At 44.5% G+C, this 21,314-nt stretch overlaps 1 protein-coding gene across 4 annotated transcripts; it reads left to right on the forward strand.

The window, feature by feature from the left end:
- The first annotated feature begins 169 nt into the window (after positions 1–169).
- LOC308123387 (E3 ubiquitin-protein ligase TRIM21) lies at positions 170–17,940 on the forward strand. Of its 4 annotated transcripts, none has more exons than XM_080485860.1 (15): positions 170–250; positions 2,965–3,127; positions 3,212–3,497; positions 8,147–8,349; positions 9,217–9,321; positions 10,592–10,687; positions 11,562–11,795; positions 12,702–12,849; positions 14,537–14,602; positions 14,971–14,997; positions 15,082–15,146; positions 15,344–15,454; positions 16,597–16,715; positions 17,345–17,441; positions 17,580–17,940. In XM_080485860.1, the coding sequence occupies exons 2-15, from the start codon at positions 2,987–2,989 to the stop codon at positions 17,730–17,732; spliced, it is 1,851 nt and encodes a 616-aa protein (XP_080341986.1). In that variant the 5' UTR covers positions 170–250; positions 2,965–2,986; the 3' UTR covers positions 17,733–17,940. The 4 variants fall into 4 exon arrangements, with proteins under 4 accessions (XP_080341986.1, XP_080341985.1, XP_080341987.1 ...); XM_080485859.1 differs by having other exon boundaries at positions 2,986–3,127; positions 3,212–3,509; XM_080485861.1 differs by having other exon boundaries at positions 2,986–3,127.
- The last annotated feature ends 3,374 nt before the right edge of the window (positions 17,941–21,314 follow it).

Below are 21,314 nucleotides of genomic sequence, written 5' to 3' on the forward strand. Positions count from 1 at the left end.
AGATAAGATCTATCTGCCACTTGACCTACTCTGCAAATGTGTGTCCATGGCCCCCTCCCCCACCACCCCGCCCCGACCTGTCCTGCCACTTTCAGCTGCCACACGCAGGTAAAGGGGGCGTGGCCCAACACGTTCTTATTCTCCACGGAGAAGCCAGAAACTCCCCACAGGTGAGGCTGAGCCTTCGAGATACGACCGGCAGCCGAGCAGAGCCCGACGCCTTTGGACTTACCGGCTCACCTGCGTCAAGGTATCACACTTCATTACTTTTATATTTGCCACGTGCAAAAGTGAAAACTTTGAGAGTGATAACCGCAGCTGGACTGTCACAGTTTTGAATTCTGACTGAAACTCTCGACATCTTTATCGAATATTTTGTTATTTCTGGAGCTTCATGGGAGATTTCTCACCTTCTTCTGTCTAGAAAATGTTGTTTTTCCATGAACTTCTTGTTTATTGGACGACTGTGTCTCGGTTGGGTAGAGCGGGTCGTCTCTCAAATGGAAGGCTGCAGGTTCGATTCCCCTGTCCACATGCCAAAGTGTCCCTGAGCAAGACACTGAATCCCAAACGGCTCCCAGTGGATGGACTGAGTGCCTTGCATGGCAGCCGCCTCCATTGTGTGAATGTGTGACAGTGATCAACAGCGCTGAAATATGCTATATAAGTGAAATCTATTTATCTTTTAATATTTTTACAAACATCCGAGGTCATCATAGAAAATGTTGAATTCCATTGAGGAAACAGATTGAATCCCTCTGGAGTTCCTCATCTTCTGCTTCATGCTGGATAAAAGTTACCTTCTTCAAGTACGTCGTTTTGGCCTTCTCGTTTCGGAAAGGTTTCACATTCGCACGGCAACTTTCTGAAAACGATGCCAGTCTATGTAGTAATGTAGTTTTCATGTTGGGCCACTAGTTGGTGCCGTTTGTTTTTGTAATGAAGCCAAACACACACACACACACACACACACACACACACACACACACACACACACACACACGCACACACACACACACACACACACACACACACACACACACACACACACACACACACACACACACACACACACAGCAGAGAACATTATACTCTAAACAACCACACTGGGAAAACACGGACATTCTAGTGGACCAGCTCCTATAAAAGAACCAAGTCCCAGGAGAACATGGACAGGGAGTCCGGACACTCTGGTGGACACGTCTTTCTGATTGGCCGGCTACTGAGCGTGTGCAGAACAAATATTGGTGCTCATGCGTAGTAGCAGCGTTTCCACCATCAGCAAGGAGACCCCCCCCCCCCCCCCAAGTGTTTCCAGAAAGTCTCGTTTTCACCCGTCTCCACAGCGACGGAGTCGAGCATTTTCAAAAAGTTCCACCTTGGGAGCAGTTCTGTTTCTTTGCTCCCAATTTTTGCAAAAAATTCAAATGAAGTTGATGCTCAATGAAGAATACTCAGGCAGTGTAATCCCCCTCACAGTTTGGTGACGTGAATCGAGTCACGCCATCAGATTCGAATACATAAGTGGACATTTTTTGGACTTTTTTTTGTCCAAACAGAAGAAAAAAACATAGAAGAACAGTGGATCTTTCCATTTGGGGACTTCAATAAGGCAGGATATTAGGTATTAAAAGTTACAGGGTTAAAAAATAAGGACGGGAACGATTGTCTCTTCAAGAGCTTTTTCTGTATCAACCAGGACAACGGGGAATCCTACCAATATGCTTGGCGAGACACTTGGTCTTTTAAAGAAATATGTCTGATAGAAAAGAAAAATGAAAGTATATACCGTCCCATTCAGTGCTAAATAACTAAGACATAATTAAGGACATATTGAGATGAAGATTAGTTTGTAAAAACAAGTAATGTACAAAGAACGGGAGCCAGAACGTCAGTATTGAGCTTGAGTTTCCTAATTGTTCCGATGAGGGACGGTTCCTCGGGTTAATAAAGACAAGCGAGACGTCTTTTTGGTTTTTCTAAAAGTCTGTGAGATTTTTTTGCACGAGAGAATGAAAACACGGTGCGGCTCCAGGAGCTGGTAGAACTGGATTACAGCCCATCATTTAGACTTTCAACGGAACAATAGACGGACAAATTGCTCATTAAAAGATTAGTTGCAGGACAAAAGGTGGAATTAAAGAGAACGTCATAGTATTTAATGTGTGTACTGAACGAGTATGACAAACAAAATCTTTTCATAGAACTGGATGTATTCACAGTTTTGTTCACCAAAGTAAAAGGAATGTTTTTTCTTCTTCGTTCATTTGCGGTTTTAAACACATAAATACATCCAGAATGTTAAGTAATTTTAATTCTGCAGAAGGTATATTTCTAAATGTTTTTTAATTCTCTGCTGCTGTAAAAGGTGAGTTTCCCCGTTGTGGGATGAATAAAATATGATCTTATCTAATAAATAGACATAAAAATCTAAAAACCTGACGTGTGATGAGTTAAAAAAAAAATAAATAAAATGTCAGTAAATATAACAGTGAACGTGATGGTTCTTTCTAAAAGTGTTTGGTGTTGTAAATATGGACAGTTTTGACTACAGCATGCCGAAGGACTGAAGAGATCGCGACGATTACCAAAACTTCGAAGAACTTCAGGGCTCCAGGGAACAAGCGCCGTCATTTGGTCGCCTCACAAACACGAGCATGTCAGACACAAATTACCTGCGTTTCAAGGCGACAAGTTCCAAGGTCGCCTTGAATCCGAGCTCCAAAAATAAGAAACAAGTTCCAGGAACTGTGGCGCTCGCTTCTGCCCCCTGGTGGTTCGTCAATAGGAACTGAATGTATTAACATGTTTTGTTATGGTCTTTTTTTTTTTTCACAGAAACACGGGAAATCGTATGAAGTATTTTATACTCTTAACTGTTCCAGATTAAGATTCTTAACTACTTGCGTTTCTCTGTAAAGCCTTGTGAATGTCCTTGTGTCTGATTGGTGCTCTTTGGTCTAGATTTGCCTCGGGTCTCCACAGGATGTCTCTGTGCGGCAGCTTCCTGTCCGACGATCAGTTCCAGTGCTCCATTTGTCTGGATCTATTCAACAACCCCTCGTCCACGCCATGTGGCCACAGCTTCTGCATGAGCTGCATCAGCAGATACTGGGACGGATCCAAGGTGACCGAGTTCCCTCTCCTCTTTGCGTTGACTCTCCGTTTCACTTTTTTTTTTTTTTTAAACGACGTCTTCCGATGTCCCCAGGTTTGCCAGTGTCCTCTGTGTAAGAAGACCTTCCACAGACGACCGGACCTCCAGATCAACCGGACCCTGCGAGAGATCACCGAGCAGTTCAAGTCGATGAGGGGCGGAGGAGGAGGAGGAGGAGGAGGAGGAGGAGGAGGTGGAGGAGGAGGAGGAGGAGGAGGAAGGAAGGAGAAGAGAGGAGGGAGGACAGTGGGGCTCAAAGGAGGCATACCCATGGATGTGTATGAAGAACTGAGGAAGAAGCTGCCCCACGCTCTGCTCCCGCCCCAGGATCGTTCTCACAGTAAGACTCACGGTGACAAATACTTGTTATTACATGAAAATACTCTGAAATCTTCCTCGCGGCGTCTTGAAGCTGCTGCACAGGCCGTTTTTTTACCCGACGCAGAGAAAAGAATAGCATCGTGAAAGAAGAGAATAAAGCCACCGTGGAGAGACCTTCTCTGGTCCAACGTCACACTGGGAGACCGGTTCAAGGGCGGGCGTTGTCATGGCAACCGAGGACCACCTGCGATAAAATTCTGATATTTGCGGTAATGGTGGCCGCCGCCGCCGCCGCCGCCGCCCGTTTGTTACTTCAAGCTCCCGTTGCAAAATCCTCATCAAGTTGGACTCACTTTCCAAACTAAAACCATAATCTCCTCTTTGCTATAATCACGTACCTGGAGTTGGTAGTACAATGAGACGGAGCCCGAGTCCAGTTAAAGTTGTTTTTTTTTCCAGTTTTATTTATGGAAATTTCACAGAAATTGTACAATTCAACTGGTAAGTTGTACTAGTCTGTGGTATTGTCTTCTCTTTTTTTATTTTAAAGTACACTTAACCCAATAAGGACACAACAACTGAACTTTTAAATATAATAATTCCTTATCAAGTATTTATTTAAACCCCCCCCCCCCCCCCCCCGACAAAAAAAATCAACTAAATCAGTGTAGTGTCTTTCCAAATTAAAGTAAACAATATATTAGAACAACAACAATTATAAAGAAGATACATCATTTAAACCAAATACTCTTCATTAAAACACCTTCTCGCAGAACCTTTTTGAAGAGCCGCCGTTAGCAGCAGCTGATAATCAAAATAAGACAAACGCTACGATACTTTAAACTTTAATGAAAATGCAGTTTTACGGCGTTCGCCCGGGACAGCTACGGATTTTGGAGGAAGCCGGTCACCAGCTAACAGGGAAGCCAGTTAATCCAAAACACCTCCTGAATCCTCTGGTCGTCCACCAGACCAAAACAATGCCTGCAGGTCCTAGCTGCCCCACGGGGTGGATTTTTGTGCGTCACTCTCTGTTTTTAAGCTTTTTTGTTGTGATCGGGTTTTTAAAAAAGGTGGGGTGAATGACCCCGCCTTCTGACTCACCTGATGGTGACAATGAGTCTAACGAGTACCACGGAAGTACCTAGTAGCGGCGACTAACACGCAGTGGAAAAGCTTCAATAGGGAGTAAAGTGCAGTAAAGATGAGTAGGAACTAGTAGAAAAGCGCCATAAGTATTGATCTCATTGCGCTGGTATCGGTCCGTATCGATACCAATGTAGGCATCGATGTTTGGATCTATCTGTCCCCCGCAATCGTGGCCGCTTCCCTCGAAGCTGAGCGTCAAAATAAAACGTGGACTTTAGATTGGTCAGTACTCACGTGTCCAAACGAGCAGTTAGTGAAGTTAGGAATCATGGAGAAGGAAAAGCCCTGAAGAACCAGAAGAACAGCCGAGCCCGTCGTCCTCCATCCGACCGTCCTCCGTCCACAACCTCCGTCTCCTTTAAGCATATTTTACACCCAATGAGCCGGAACACCACAGGCTACTTCATGGAGAGTTAACGTCACTCTGTTTTTCACAGTGTTTCGCCGCTACAGCGGCTATAAAGGCTCGTTAGCATGGCGTGCTAAGCTAAATAGCTGGTAGCAACATAGCATCACCATAACAGTTAGTTACAGCCACAGGAAGCGAGACACAAGTTAACTTCAGGACCACGGGTAGTCCACCTTCACAGTATTTACTTAATTCTTCTCCACAATGAGGAGCCTCCGCTCAGCTTCTCACTACGACCCACGGTGAGTGCTTTTTCTCTCCGTCTGGCACGCTGACGTCACAAGTCCCGCCTCTTAGCCTCGGGGACACGATGTGATTGGCTGTTAGGTCTTCAGGTCCAATAGTAACACAGAAAAATACGAGTGACACTGAGACCTTGAAAACAGTCAAGGCCCCTTCACACTCTATATACTAACAAGACGACAGTTCGGCAGTGCAGGTCCTGCTGAACAAAATGACGTAATTTCCTTCGGCCGAAGAAATTAGTTTGGGCCGTACCAACCGTCCTGGCCGAACTACGTAGGAGCCGCACTGCCGAAACTTCTGCTCTGCCGTGTGCTGCTCATGCGTGTTCTAGTTCGCTCATGACTATCAGTCATATTTTCATCATATTTAGCTTGTAACATCGCTACTGTACGAGCGCCGCAGCTCGTTAAAATGTCGGAGTGCAGGCTTACGTGATGCACCTGAACGCATCACGAACAAATGTCAGCTCCTGCAGTTTAAACCGGACCAACATGGCGCTCGGACAGAAACTCTCTTTTATTACTGAAACAGTTCAGAGAAATGTATTTCTGAAAGTACTGGAGAGCAGAAATAAATTGCAGTTGAAAAGTTTAAACACCGCTTCACAGACGTGTGGCTGCTGTGAGGGGGCGTGGCCTGCTGTGAGGGGGCGTGGCCTGCGAGTTCGGCAGCTTCTTATCGGAGTATGAACAGTCCGGCCGAAAACATTTTTTTTTTCGGCAGCTGGCTGACGTCACTGACCAATATTCTTCTTGTTCTTATGGGTTCAAAAAGGGAGGATGAAGGCGCCTTTAGGGAACACAACTGTTCCTGTCTGGCGTCAAGCCAACCAAACTTACTCTCTGGGAACATTCAGAGGTTTTAAAATGAACATAAAGACTCTGAAAACATATTAAACGACACAAAACTTTACTTTTAAACACCACATATGAATACTATACATTTTATCCACAAAAAAATATGCTTTTTACTCAAAAAGCCGAACTTTTCAAAAACGCTGCGGTACCGTGGCAATTGGGGGGAAACGCAAGTTTTTGAAAACGCGGCGAATCTGTGGAAATGGATCTATTTGAAAACGCTCCTTCTCCGTGGAAACATGGGAAACCACAACTTTTTGAAAACCTTCCTTCTCCGTGGAAATGGGGTAAATCACAACTTTTTGAAAATGCTCCCTCCCTGTGGAAACGAGGGAACTTTTTCAAACGATTTCTCCCAAAAATGCGATGTCGGTTAAAATCACAGTCTTTTTTCAGCCTTCGCAGTTAAGTTGGTCTGAAAAAACCCTCCAGAATTCGGCCATCGCAGCTTATCCTTAACACGTTTAAACCTCAGTGATAAAGTGGGCGTGGCCAATGAGGACGAGGATCTCACGAGGCGCCTGCAGGAAATCTTTTGTCCTAGAATTTCTCACCACGCACCTTGAGAAAACAGACCCATTTCTCCGTTCCTCCGTCGAAACGCTTCCCCCTATATAATCTCTGCAGATGATGCGTGGTCTTCCTGTTGTTGCCAAAAAGCGAACCTCGGCCGCTCTGCGAGAACGCCAACGTGTTCAGAAAAACTATGTCAACATGCTGGTTTGGCATGTTTGCCATCACAGTGTCGGAATGCTCTTATCTCTGAACGCGGCCTCGTCATAAATCACATACCGTTACGATTCTCCTGTTTTTGTTCTCCGGTCTTCGTTTTCAGCCTGTTTACACGTGCGACCACGGCCCCGGTGAATTGTTCCGACGTCACGGATTAGCGTCGGAGGAAGCGGCTCCGCCAGAATAAAAGCGGTGTTCTCTTGTTTCCTCGCCATGTTGTTTAGATTTAGTCGCTTGTATTTAACAACCCCCTTATAATGAATCTACGCTGACCTGTGTTGCCAGATATGGCGTTATCCCCCAGTTTGGGAGCCAAACTCTCGTACCTTTTCGTTTTGTTTATTTCGTGTATTTGTGTGTTTATGGCGTGTTTTTTTTTTAATTACACGTATTATAGTTTTATGGTTTTAGCATGATGAAGGAGGAGGAGTCGAGGATTTTAACGCCTTCATTTGGTTCGTTCACATTAAACTTTAGAACCGGATCAAACCGCCTGGAAAACGTCATGCAGTTACACGGGCTGGTCATGTGGGGGCGCTGTCGCCTGAAACAAACACTGAGCAGAGAGGAAGTGAAGAAGGAAGACGGCCCATTGATTGGTCCAAAGAAAGAGGAAGTCCACCACTCTTTAGCCCGTGGTGGCTATGCTCGTTAGCTCGTGCTAATGGGTTAGCGCCAAACAACAACGAGAGTCTTCCTCTCTTCTTCTTCCTCTCTAATCCTCGTCCACCCGCGAGATGTTCTCCAACTTTCTCTTTCTTCTTCTGCTTCTTCTGTTGGCTTTGTTTGTTTACGACCCAGAATGCATTGCGCTCCACGCCACGTCCTCCAGGGGACCAGCGATCGTTTGTCAGCTCCGGCTCAGTTTCTTCTCGTCGCCCAAACCAAACAGTTTTTTTCCCCCGAAGAGATTCTGATCCGATCAAACGGGGGAATGTGAAAACGTCACCCCAAACTCCTGACGCTGAACTTTATCTCAGGTTGTCTTTGATCGCCATGACAACGGCCGTCCTTGAACCGGTAGGACGGCCGATTTAGAGCCCCGACCAAAGACTCCGCCACGATGTCTAGTTTTCGTCCGTCGCAGTACTTTGGTGCCAGCGACTGTAAAAGGTTCCGTCCTGGCTGAGGTTCCGTTGAGACGTCGGTACTCCTTCAGTAACTCGGGGTGGTGATGGGTTCCTCTGGGTTCCTTTTCCAAACACCTAGAATTCCTCCAGAACTGCTTGTTGTTGAACTTGCCCCCCCCCCCCCCCCGTCTGCTCGCTCCACCAGGCGAGTCCATCTCCCCGGGTTCCAGTCCACTGGGCTCGTCGGTGCCGGACCAGAGTCCGCTCGCCACCATGATGAAAACCTCGCCGCCGCCGCCGCTCCCGGAGCTCTACTCGCGCTCCAGAGGCCGGCGGAGGTTCACCGTGACGGGGGCGGCGAGCAGCCACAGCCTCCCCCTCTGCGAAGCTCACAAGAGGGGCATCCTGGTGACGTACCTGTTTTCACCTGCGAGCCGAAGAGCCGCCGGACGTTCCTCCTGAAAACACTTTGTTGTTTTTACAAGGAAGAAATTCACTTCTTTCTCTCTTTTTCTTTCTTTTCCTCTCTCTCCTTTGTTCTCTCTCTATATCTCCTGCTCTCTTCCACCCATCCCCTCTTCACTCCCTTCCTCTCTCTCTCTCACTCCATCCCGCCCTTTCCCTCTCTTTCCCTTCCCCTCCCAATTTCTCTGTCTCTTTCTCCCTCTCTCTCTCCATCTATCACTCCCTTCCACTCTCTCTCCCCCTTACGCTCCATTTGTCTCTCTCTCTCCCTCTATCACTCCCTTCCTCTCTCTGTCTCTCTTCCTCTCTTTTCCTTCCCCTCTCCATCTTTGTCTCTCCCTCTGTCTTTCTTTCTGTCTCCCTACCTCCCTCTCTCTTTCTCTCCTTCCCTTCCTCTCTCTCACCCTCTCTCTCTTTCCCTTCCCCTCTCCATCTTTGTCTCTCTCCCTCTCTCTTTCTTTCTGTCTCTCTACCCCCCTCTCTCTCCCTCTATCACTCCCTTCCTCTGTCTTTCCCTCTATTACCCCCTTCCTCTCTCTCTCTCCCTCTCTCTTTCCCCTCCCCTCCCCTCTCTCTCTCTCCTCCCCTCTCTATCTCTATGTCTCTCTCCCTCTCTTTCCCTTCCCCTCTCTTTCTTTCTGTCTCTCTACCTCCCTCTCTCTTTCTCTTTCTCTCCCTCTATTACCCCTTCCTCTCTCCCTCTCTCTCTCTCTCTCTCTTTCCCCTCCCCTCTCCACCTTTGTCTCTCTCTCCCTCTCTCTCCCTTTTCCCTCTCCCTCCCTCCCTCCCTCTCTTCTCTCCCCCTCTCAGATCTACTGCCGGACCGACCATGTGTGTGTGTGTCCGATCTGTGAGTCGGAGGATCATCACGACCACGACACGCTGACCGTGGAGGCCGAGTGGATGGAGAGAAAGGTCGGGCGAGATAGAACACAATGAGAGAGAGAGAGAGAGAGAGAGAGAGAGAGAGAGAGAGAGAGAGAGAGAGAGAGAGAGAGAGAAGTGACCGGGTCGATGTTTGACCCCGGATCACTTCAGGTTGTCGCCCATCATTCAGAGAACAACGTCCTCTGGAAGAGGAAGAGTTGCTGACAGTGCATTAGATGGACATTATTCATGTCCAGCATCACCGGTGTGTCATCCCTCTCTACCATGTAACACGTCGCTCTGCTCGGCGTTACTGAATCCACAGAGCAGTTAAACTACTGAGCAACATCGAGCTCTGCTGGTCCAAACGTCTCTGGTGATAAAGTTGCTGGTGTTGTACCAACTATTCACAGTCCGTCTTATGTTGGTGATACCGGAATTATCGGACACGATACCGTTATCAGTTTTTGACCTAATATTGGTATCAGTATCGGACCTGATACTGATATTAGTATCGGACCTGATACTGATACTGGTGTTGGTATCGGACCTGATACTGGTGTTGGTATTGGACCTTATACTGGGATTGATATCAGACCTGATACTGGTGTCGGTATCAGACCTGGTACTGGTGTTGGTATCGGACCTGATACTGGTGTCGGTATCGGACCTGATACTGGTGTCGGTATCAGACCTGGTACTGGTGTCGGTATCGGACCTGATACTAGTATTGGTATCAGACCTGATACTGGTGTCGGTATCGGACCTGATACTGGTATTGGTATCAGACCTGGTACTGGTGTTGGTATCGGACCTGATACTGGTGTCGGTATTGAACCTGATACTGGTATCGGTATCAGACCTGATACTGATATCAGAATCAGACCTGTTACTTTTATTGGTATTGGACCTAATACTGTTATTGGTATTGGACCCAATACTGTTATCCATATCAGACCTGATACTGATATCGGTATCGAACTTGATGCTGATATCGATATTGGGCATGATACCAGTATCGGTTCATCCCTACTTTACTTAATTTACTTTATTGGCCCGAGTACTTTCTGTGTACAGTTTGCATGTTCTCCCAATGTTTCCGTTCGTTTCCTCCGGCAGTCCAAAAAAACACTGCGAGCCCCCGAGCAAGACCCTCGGCCCCCTAGAGCGTCGCTCTGTGTGGCCGGGTATCGGTGGGTCAATTCTGTAATAATAAGGGACTTAAAAAATAAATCAACTAGAAATCTCTCTGAAACGGACCCCGGGAGTCGCGGATGAGAAGCGAGGGGAGGTTAAGAGGCCGTCGCTCTGTGTGCAGGTCCAGCTGAACGCGTCTGAGCAGAAGATCAAGGAGATGATCGCAGAGCGGATCAGAAAGATGGAGGAGATCAGGCTGTCGGTGGCGGAGCTGGAGGTGAAGCACGCTCACATACACCAAATTCCTCAACCAAGTGTGGTCAAACCTGTAAATCCTCCTGTCAAATCGTTCCTCTCCAACCTTCCTTCCTCCACTCTCTAATCCCTCAGATGAATATTTCTTAATCCTTTATTTTCTTTACGTACAAATTCATTTGTTTTCCTCGACCTCTCACTGAAGATTGTTTATTTTGTTATTCAGCCAGTTTGAACGCTACTTCCTGTTATTTGTGGTGTTTAATTAACTTTGTGTTAAAATGTATACATCTATGAATAATAAAATAGATAAAATATATATATTTTTAAATAATTTAGACATTTTCAAATTTAAGGTTTGTTGAAAATTTTCTATTTTGGGAAAAATTTTTTTATTTATAAATTTTTTTCCATTATTGACGCAGTAATTTAAATAGTAATCTTGCCAATATGTAGTTAGTTACTCAGTTAGAGATAGTTATGTATTGAGCTCGCTAGTTAGCAGCTAATTATTTAACTAGACAGTTTTCATTTGGCTTAATATCAGCTCTTATTATTATTATTATTATTATTACTATTATTATTATTATTATTATTATTACAATTATTACTATTATTATTATTATTATTACTATTATTATTACTATTATTATTATTTTTATTTTTATTATTACTATTATCATAATTATTATTACCATTATTATTATTACTATATTATTATTATTATTACTAATATTACTATTATTATTATTATTATTACTATTATTATTATTTTTATTTTTTTATTATTACTATTATCATTATTATTATTATTATTGTTGTTGTTGTTCAGAGAGCGTAACCTAGAAACGTGAAAGAGGCGTCACAAAGGTGTGTGAAACGCCTCCCTCCTGTAGATGGCGGTGCAGCGAGAGACAGCGTGCAGCGTGCAGATCTTCTCGGCGCTGACGGCGGCCATCGAGCGCTCCCAGGCCCAACTGATGGAGGTGGTGGAGATGAACCGCAGGGCGGCGGAGCACCAGGCCACCACGGCCATCCGCCAGCTGGAGCAGGAGGTGGAGGAGCTGCGGCGGCGAGAGAGCGCGCTCGCCGAGCTCGGCCAATCGGACGACCACATACACTGCGTCAAGGTGGGCGGGGAGCCAGTGACCGCCGCGGCTTTACTTCTCCACCTGAATGTCGGACGCGTGGCGCTCGCTGTACCATCTTGTGGTAGAAAGTGGCATTACGAGTTTAAATTTGAGCCTTTTGAGGATTATTCCACTACTCGGAGTTTTGTTTGTTTGTTCGCTGTCAATTTTTAGACATTTGAACTTTTTCTGCTGAGAAATTTTAGACTTTTTTAGGCATTTTCTACATTTTGCAGGATTTTATCCGTTTTAGCCGTTTTCATTGTTGACCTGTTGTTGTAGCTCGTTAAGCTATTTTACTTTTTTTTTTTTTCTTTTTGCTTTGACGATGAATTAAAAGTATTTTTTAATGTTTGTTAATAACACACAATAATATGAGAAAAACATTGTGGAAATCTGGTCTAGTTTAACTCCAGTGGATTTAACAGGGTTTTATGAAGTTTCATCACATTTTAGACCTTTTTTCCGCCATCTTTAGGATTATTCCACTATTTTACTTTTCTTTTTTTTGCAGTTTTCCTTGTTTGTTTTTCGTGGTCAATTTTTTTTAAATTTTTGCTGTTTTAGTCGCCGTTTCACATTTTCCCCTCAGAAATTCTATATTTCTTTGAGGTATTTTTTTCAATTTTGCTGAATTTTAGTTGTTTTAAAGTGTTAAATGTTTAAGCTGTTATTGTAGCTCGTCAAACTGTTTTACCGTTTTAGTTTTTTTTTTTTTAGCTTTAACCGAGAGATTAGGGCACTTTTGAAAAATGGAAATAGAGTAAATAAATATGACAAATATTTTCAGAAAACCAGAGGCAGATTGCGGAGCTCCGTTCTGACCTGTGTCACTCCAGTGGATTCCTCTGCTGCTGTAACAGGGTCGTTAGTAGATTCAGAGTTTCTGTCCGACCCCTCCCCCAGGTGTTTCCCACCATCTCCTGTCCGCCTCCAGCCAGAGACTGGAGCGGCGTGTCGGTGAACTCCGACCTGGGAACGCGAGACATCTACCGCTCTCTGGCGGCCCTGGTGGAAAAGTTCCAGGAGGAGCTGAACCAGGCCGCAGAAACAGGTACCCGTGCAGTGACACAGGACATTTGGCCCGTTTCCAAACAAACAACAGAGACGAAGACACGCCGCACTTTTGTTCACCATGAAAAGTGTTACACCAGGAGATCTGGAAGAGTCGCAATACTGCCCCCTGTTGGTCGAGCGAAGAAAGAACGGCACCGACAAACTGAGTATATAAGAACTACACGTTGTATAAAACAAGGAATCTGCTATATTAAAAAAAAAAAAAAAAAAAAAGGTAAAACAGGGAATTACTGTATTTAAGACATCTGGCAGTTTTCTAGTAAATTTCCTTTGGGAAGTTTAACATTTTCATTATATTCGATTCTGTTTTGTTGCTGAATTGATTCACATGATGAAGCATCATAGAAACTAATACATTCAACACCCATAATGTTTATATGTGATATACTACAAATGCTTTAAAGCAAAAACTAAAAACCTACCTTTAAAAAAAAAAAAAAAGCCTTCTCTTAATGTGTTCTATGTGTTTCTTTTGTTGCTCTATCTTTAAAACGTATTTGTTTTTTCTCTGTGGCACTTTGAGACGGTTTAAATGTAAAGTGCGTTATACATAAAAAGTAATATTTTTATTATTTGTAAGTTAAAATTTGTAATATTTCAAACTTGTTTAATATATTACGGTACAATATCATCAAAACTTACTTCATTTTGTGTCTTCTGATGCTCTAGGTTTGCCCACTGCAAAGAAAAGTGAAGCACAAATATAAGATATAAACACAAAATTTCAGAAGAAAATGACTTAAAATGAACTCTACACATTTTCTCATCACCGACAACTGATAAGAAATTTTGATTATAATGTAAAATAATGGACTAAAAATAAATAAATAACTTTTAAAACAAGCCAAATTATTGATCAGGTCTAAAAAAAACATTTAAAATTTTGGGTGGTGCCAAATATTTTGCAGTGTAGAAATCATGTGATGGAGGAATGACGTAGATATTCTACTGTTCATGGAATCTGATTGCTTCAGTAGAGATTAGGCTAAAATATCCTTTTCCCAACTATAACAAAGTTCCCAAACCAACTTAGTAAATTCCTGGTTTATTCCCATAAATTCCTGTTAATTCTTATATTTTCCTGTTAATTCCCAGTTTCCTGTTAATTCTTTTAAATTCCGGTTAATTCCCATAAAATCTTATAAATTCCTGTTAATTCTTATATTTTCCTGTTAATTCCCAGTTTCCTGTTAATTCTTTTAAATTCCGGTTAATTCCCATAAAATCTTATAAATTCCTGTTAATTCTTATATTTTCCTGTTAATTCCCATAAATTCCTGTTAATTCTTATACATTTTTGTTAATACCCATAAATTCCAGTTAATTCCCATAAATTCCTGTTAATTCTTATACATTTTTGTTAATTCTTATACATTTGTTAATTCCCATAAATTCCAGTTAATTCCCATAAATTCCTGTTAATTCTTATACATTTTTGTTAATTCCCATAAATTCTGGTTAATTCCCCAAAAAACCTTATAAATTCCTGTTAATTCTTATAAATCTTTAATTCCCATAAATTCCGGGTAATTCCCATACATTTTCACTCATACCAATAAATTCACTTTTATTCTTTTGGAAAATTTCCAACTTTTAACTTCCCAGATTTGAGCATTGTGGGGTCCTTTTCCCTGAAAGCCTTTCGATGGTTTCCCCCCCTCCAGGTTATTCCCCCCCTCCAGGTTATTCCCCCCCAGTCCTGGAATCCAGTCCGGTCCGGACCCAGCCCAGTAAGTCTCTGCTCCGTTTCCACTGCTCACTAAACTTTACGGCCCGTTTCCACGGTAACGCGTCAACATTCCAACACGTTTAGGTTTCCTGTTTCCGAAGCTACAAATCATCGAAAACGATTATATTTGAAAACTTCCACCAGAGTGGAGATTTGGAGAAACTCACGTTTGTTTCTGATTGGCTTCTCGATACACTGCCCCCTATGGGTTTGGCAGGCTCATGGCAGCCCTTAACAAGGAGATTTTTATTAAAACGTAGAGGGGGAAAGACGGATTTTATGTGTAAACGAGGCCTCAAACTTTTAGTTTTCGTGATCAAATGAGTCAGTTTAATGATGCCAGCATGTCGTTCTGTTGTTTCTCCGCAGGAATGAAGAAGATACAAGAGTATGCATGTGCGTCCCACTCACACTCTTTCAGTTAGACACCATAAGTGGACATTCACTTAAGTAATAGTTTTACGTCTCCTTCCAATGCAGTGGACGTCACTCTGGACGGTCTCACGGCTCATCCCAGACTGCTGCTGGCAGACGACTTGAAAAGTGTAAGAAAAGCCGTCAAACCACCAGGAAATGTGGTGAAACTGATCGCTGGCGAGGTCGAGTGTTGAAACGGGATCTTACCTTGGACTTATGAAATCTTGCTTTTTGTTTCCGGGAATACTTTTTTTTTGTAGTTGGTATGAATCGCAGAGCGTGAAAACTGGTTTCATGAGTGTCGGGCTGTTGGTTGTGTCTGCAGGTGAAATGTGGAGAGCGACACCAGCTGCTGCCAGAGAACCCGGAGCGCTTCGACCGGGTCGTCTGTGTCCTGGGGAGGGAAGCCATTTCCTCTGGGAGACACTACTGGGAGGTAAGACATGCAAAAACCTAAACTCTTTAGCATGTAGCATCGCTAGAGGGTGAGCATCAACACTCTTTAGCATGTAGCATCACAAGTGTGTGAGCCCTGAAACTCTTTAGCTTGTAGCATGTAGCATCAATAGTCAGTGAGCCCTGAAACTCTTTAGCATGTAGCATGTAGCATCGCTAGAGGGTGAGCATGTACACTCTTTAGCATGTAGCATCACAAGTGTGTGAGCCCTGAAACTCTTTAGCTTGTAGCATGTAGCATCAATAGTGAGTGAGCCCTGAAACTCTTTAGCATATAGCATCGCTAGAGGGTGAGCATCAACACTCTTTAGCATGTAGCATCACAAGTGTGTGAGCCCTGAAACTCTTTAGCTTGTAGCATGTAGCATCAATAGTCAGTGAGCCCTGAAACTCTTTAGCATGTAGCATCGCTAGAGGGTGAGCATGTACACTCTTTAGCATGTAGCATCACAAGTGTGTGAGCCCTGAAACTCTTTAGCTTGTAGCATGTAGCATCAATAGTGAGTGTGCCCTGAAACTCTTTAGCATATAGCATCGCTAGAGGGTGAGCATCAACACTCTTTAGCATGTAGCATGTAGCATCACAAGTGTGTGAGCCCTGAAACTCTTTAGCTTGTAGCATGTAGCATCACTAGTGAGTGAGCCCTAAAATTCATTAGCTTGTAGCATGTAGCATTGCTAGAGGGTGAGCATCAACACTCTTTAGCATGTAGCATCACAAGTGTGTGAGCCCTGAAACTCTTTAGCATGTAGCTTGTAGCATCACTAGTGAGTGAGCCCTAAAATTCTTTGGCATGTAGCATGTAGCATGGCTTGGAGTTGCGTGCTGAGCAGTTAAATTGCTGAGCGACATCGTTTTAACTCTGCTGGTCCAAACGTCTCTGGTGATTAAGTTGCTGGTGATAAAGTTGCTTGATATTTTATCAGAACCTAATTTACAGTCACTGTCATCAATATAAAAAAATCACCAAATCATGGATATTACCGACGTGTGATGTCACGTAATATTTGCCAGGTTGTATCTGGGAGCTTTTTCCGAGTACCAGTACTTGGAGCAGTATCGGACCCGATACTGGTATTGGTATCGGTGTATCACTACTTAGGCGTATATTTCCTGGACAGGTGGAGGTTGGAGGGAAGACGGACTGGGACCTGGGAGTGGCCAAGCACTCGGTGAACCGGAAGGGGAAGATCCAGTACACTCCGTGTAACGGGTTCTGGTTCCTCAGTCTGAGAGACAAGTCAGTTTACTTCTGTCTCTTATCAATGGATTGTAGAGCATCTTCCTCATAACATCCAGATTATAGAGCATCCTCCTCATAACATCCAGATTGTAGAGCATCCTCCTCTAACACCCAGATTATAGAGCATCTTCCTCATAACATCCAGATTATAGAGCACGGCCCTCCAATAACCTCCAGATTATAGAGCATCTTCCTCATCCAACATCCAGATTATAGATCATCTTCCTCCCCTAACATACAGATAATAGAGCATTTTCCTCCTCCAACATCCAGATTATAGAGTGTCGTCCTCCCCTAACGTCCAGATTATAGAGCATCTTCCTCCTCCAACATCCAGATTATAGATCGTCTTCCTCCCCTAACATACAGATTATAGAGCATCTTCCTCCTCCAACATCCAGATTATAGATCATCTTCCTCCCCTAACATACAGATTATAGAGCATCTTCCTCCTCCAACATACAGATTATAGAGTGTCGTCCTCCCCTAACATCCAGATAATAGAGCATCTTCCTCCACCAACTGATGTGAGCTCGGTCGCTCTGACATGACAGATCCTCCTCTGTGTCATAAAATACAGAATAAAAGCTGAATTAAATGTGAAAAGGTTCTTCTGAATGTTCCAGGAGTAAATACGCCTTCAGAACCGAACCCTCCACCGACGTCCACATGAACCTGCGGCCCCACAAGATCGGGATCTTCGTGGACTTCGAGAAAGGACAGGTGCGGCGTGGCAGACATGTTGGTTTTTTTTGGGGGGGCGGGGGGGCAGGGGGGGGGGGGGGGGGGGCAGGGGGGGGGGGGGGTTCACAGCAACCGTCTTCTGTGTCTCGCCAGCGTCGGTAATCTGTGCGTCCGCAGGTGTCCTTCTACAACGTCGACGCCAAGATCCACATCTACACGTTCAACGACATCTTCAACGAGAGCATCTTCCCGTTCTTCAGCCCCTGCACCAACAAGTCGGGGAAGAACGACGGGCCGCTCGTCATAACGCCGGTGAACGTGACGGAGTGACGCCCGAGCGCCGCGCCGAGGCCGCGGGTCCGTCGCTCTGCTCTGCTCTCGTCAACGCGCCATCGCTCCGGAAAAACTAAAACCTGCTGGCGTGGTGCCGCTCAGATCCAGAGTGTCGGGGTCCAGATGTAAATAGTTCATGATGACGGTGAAATGTACTTGCGTGTGATTTAAAACTGGATTATTAAAGACGTTTTCTTCCACTTGTCGTAGTTTCCCGTAGTTTTACCAACGTCTTTACTCAAGTTTTATTTCTGACGGATTTTAATTAGGCATCATCCAGATTATAGAGCACCGTCCTCCTCTAATCCAGATTATAGAGCATCTCCCTTGTCAAATCCACATTATAGATCATCTTCCTCCTCTAACATCCAGATTATAGAGCATCTTCCTCATTACATCCAGATTATAGATCATCGTCCTCCTCTAACCTCCAGATTATAGAGCATCTTCCTCATTACATCCAGATTATAGATCATCGTCCTCCTCTAATCCAGATTATAGATCATCTTCCTCATTACATCCAGATTATAGATCATCGTCCTCCTCTAACCTCCAGATTATAGAGCATCTTCCTCATTACATCCAGATTATAGATCATCGTCCTCCTCTAATCCAGATTATAGATCATCTTTCTCCTCTAACATCCAGATTACAGACCATGTTCCTCCTCTAATCCACATTATAGATCATCTTCCTCCTCTAACATCCAGATTATAGATCATCGTCCTCCTCTAATCCAGATTATAGATCATCTCGCTCCTCTAACATCCAGATTATAGAGAACCTTCCTCCTCTAACATCAGATTATAGAGCATCTATCCCCTACTACAAACAAATTATAGAGCATCTCCCTCCTACTATAAACAGATCATAGAGCAGCTTCCTCCGCTAACATCCAGATTATAGAGCATCTTCCTTCTCTTACTGAGTTGAATTTAAGGTGACTTTAATAGAGCTCGTTTTCAGTAAAGTCAGACGCACTGAAAAGACATTTTGAAAAAAAAAATTGTCTCCTCAAGAACAGGATTCATGATGATGCAGTTCAGGAAATCGACCACAAGGGGGAGCCAGAGTTCCATCCCTAAAATGTCTTTAAAGCACAGGTGTTATATTATTTTGTTATTCTTTTATCATAACGAGCCGTTATGGATTTCTTTTGTCTCAAATGTTCCATGTGAAAGCATTTATATATAAGTTGAGTTTAATCCCTCTGTTAGGGGCAGTTTGGGGTTCAGTGTCTTGCTCAAGGACACTTCAACATGTGAATAGGGACATATGGGGAATTTTTTAAAACGCTCACGCTTTGTCTCCATAGAAACGGAGGGAAACGTAACTTTTTGAAAATGCGCCGATTCCGTCTCCATGGAAACTGGGGAAAGTGCCACTTTTTGAAAATATTCCGTCTCCGTGGAAATGGGGGACAATGCCATTTTTATGATAATGTTCAGGCTTCTGCTCTCAGGAAATGGGGGGAAATGCATCTTTTTGAAAATGCTCCATCTCCGTGGAAATGGGGGACCATGCAAATTTTTGAAAATGTTCATGCTTCGTCTCCATGTAAACGGGGGGGGGGGGGGGGGGGGGGGGGGGGGGAACAAAACTTTTAAAAATACTACAACTTAGTCTCTGTGGAAATGGAAGGGAAGCAACTTTTTGAAAACGCTCCATCTCCTGGAAATGGGGGACAATGGCACTTTTTGAAAATAGTCCTTCTCCCTGGAAATGGGGGAAATTCAACTTTTTTGAAATACTTCGACCGTGTTAGTGGAAGCGGAGGAAAACACAACTTTTTGAAAATGCTGACTCTGTCTCCGTGGAAACAGAGTGAAGCACAGCTTTTGGAAAATGCTTCGGCTCCGTGGAAATTGCAACTTTATAAAAACGTTCAGGCTTCCCCTCCATTGAAATGGGGGAAAATACAACTTTTTGAAAATGCTCCTACTGTTTTGGCAGAAACAAAAAAAATAACGCAACTTTTTGAAATCACACCGACTTCATCTCTGTGAAAACGCAACTTTTTGAAACTGCTCGAGGTTTGTCTCCGTGTAGACCGCAGTAGCACTGATCCTGCGTGTGCACATGGAGTCCACAGTCGTCCCTCACATGCTCAGTAGAGGGACAATAACAACAACGAGGCATCGATCAAAATGGACGTTTTGGTTAAAAGACATTCTGGGCGTCTCCTGGAACGTCGTGTCCTCTGAGCCCAAACTTCAGGTAAATGACGGAAATGTTGACAGACGAGAAGTAAGTCCTCCACTGAAGTCTGCCTTCTTTCTTTGTCCCAAAACTGGTTTCTGTAGAAGACTTTGCCGTCTTCGTAATGCGGTGGTGAGGTAACAGTCGCTCCAGGTTTGACCGGTCCCAGTTGGAGGAATGTGGTCGGTCCGGTGTTTTGGGGGGGGGGGGGGGGTGGACTCTCGCCGTGAGATTATTCAGATTAACCCATTGCCTCGCCTGCCGAGGCTGGGATGGAGAGGACAGCGGCTTGACAGGCAGATGGAGTTCCACAGGACCAGAAGCGTGAGACACCTGGCAGGAGGCGGCGTCTCGCCCTGAAGGGGACAATCCTGCTACGACCGGTTCCACCAGCTGGTGTGAAAAGTTAAGGAACGACACAAATCTGCCGGTGAAAAAGACGAGTAGGTGGGGGTAGGGATTCTACCTGGTTCAGATAGGGGGTAGGGATTCTACCTGGTTCAGATAGGGGGTAGGGATTCTACCTGGTTCAGGTAGGGGGTAGGGATTCTACCTGGTTCAGGTAGGGGGAGGGGGTAGGGTTTCTACCTGGTTCAGGTAGGGGGTAGGGATTCCTGGTTCAGGTAGGGGGTAGGGATTCTACCTGGTTCAGGTAGGGGGTAGGGATTCTACCTGGTTCAGGTAGGGGGTAGGGATTCCTGGTTCAGGTAGGGGGTAGGGATTCTACCTGGTTCAGGTAGGGGGTAGGGATTCCTGGTTCAGGTAGGGGGTAAGGATTCTACCTGGTTCAGGTAGGGGGTAAGGATTCTACCTGGTTCAGGTAGGGGGTAGGGATTCTACCTGTAGGGGGTAGGGTTTCTACCTGGTTCAGGTAGAGGGTAGGGATTCTACTTGGTTCAGGTAGGGGGTAGGGATTCTACCTGTAGGGGGTAGGGTTTCTACCTGGTTCAGGTAGGGGGTAGGGATTCTACTTGGTTCAGGTAGGAGGTAGGGTTTCTACCTGGTTCAGGTAGGGGGTAGGGATTCTATTTGGTTCAGGTAGGGGGTAGGGATTCTACCTGGTTCAGGTAGGGGGTAGGGACTCCTGGTTCAGGTAGGGGGTAGGGTTTCTACCTGGTTCAGGTAGGGGGTAGGGATTCTACTTGGTTCAGGTAGGGGGTAGGGATTCTACCCGTAGGGGGTAGGGACTCCTGGTTCAGGTAGGGTTGTTAATCTTGATCTTAGAACAAGAGATTGTGGCCACATTTAACAGACAAAGTTTTCAAGTGAAAACGCAATTTTTTTAAAAATCTTTGGTCGGTTTTTTGAGTCAACTTTTTGAAAACGACTTCCAAGGTTGAACTTCTTGAAAACGCTCCAATGAAAAGAAAGACATGGATT

This window comes from Lipophrys pholis (genome assembly GCF_963383615.2).
Source record: "Lipophrys pholis genome assembly, chromosome: 18".
Classification (NCBI taxonomy): domain Eukaryota; kingdom Metazoa; phylum Chordata; class Actinopteri; order Blenniiformes; family Blenniidae; genus Lipophrys; species Lipophrys pholis.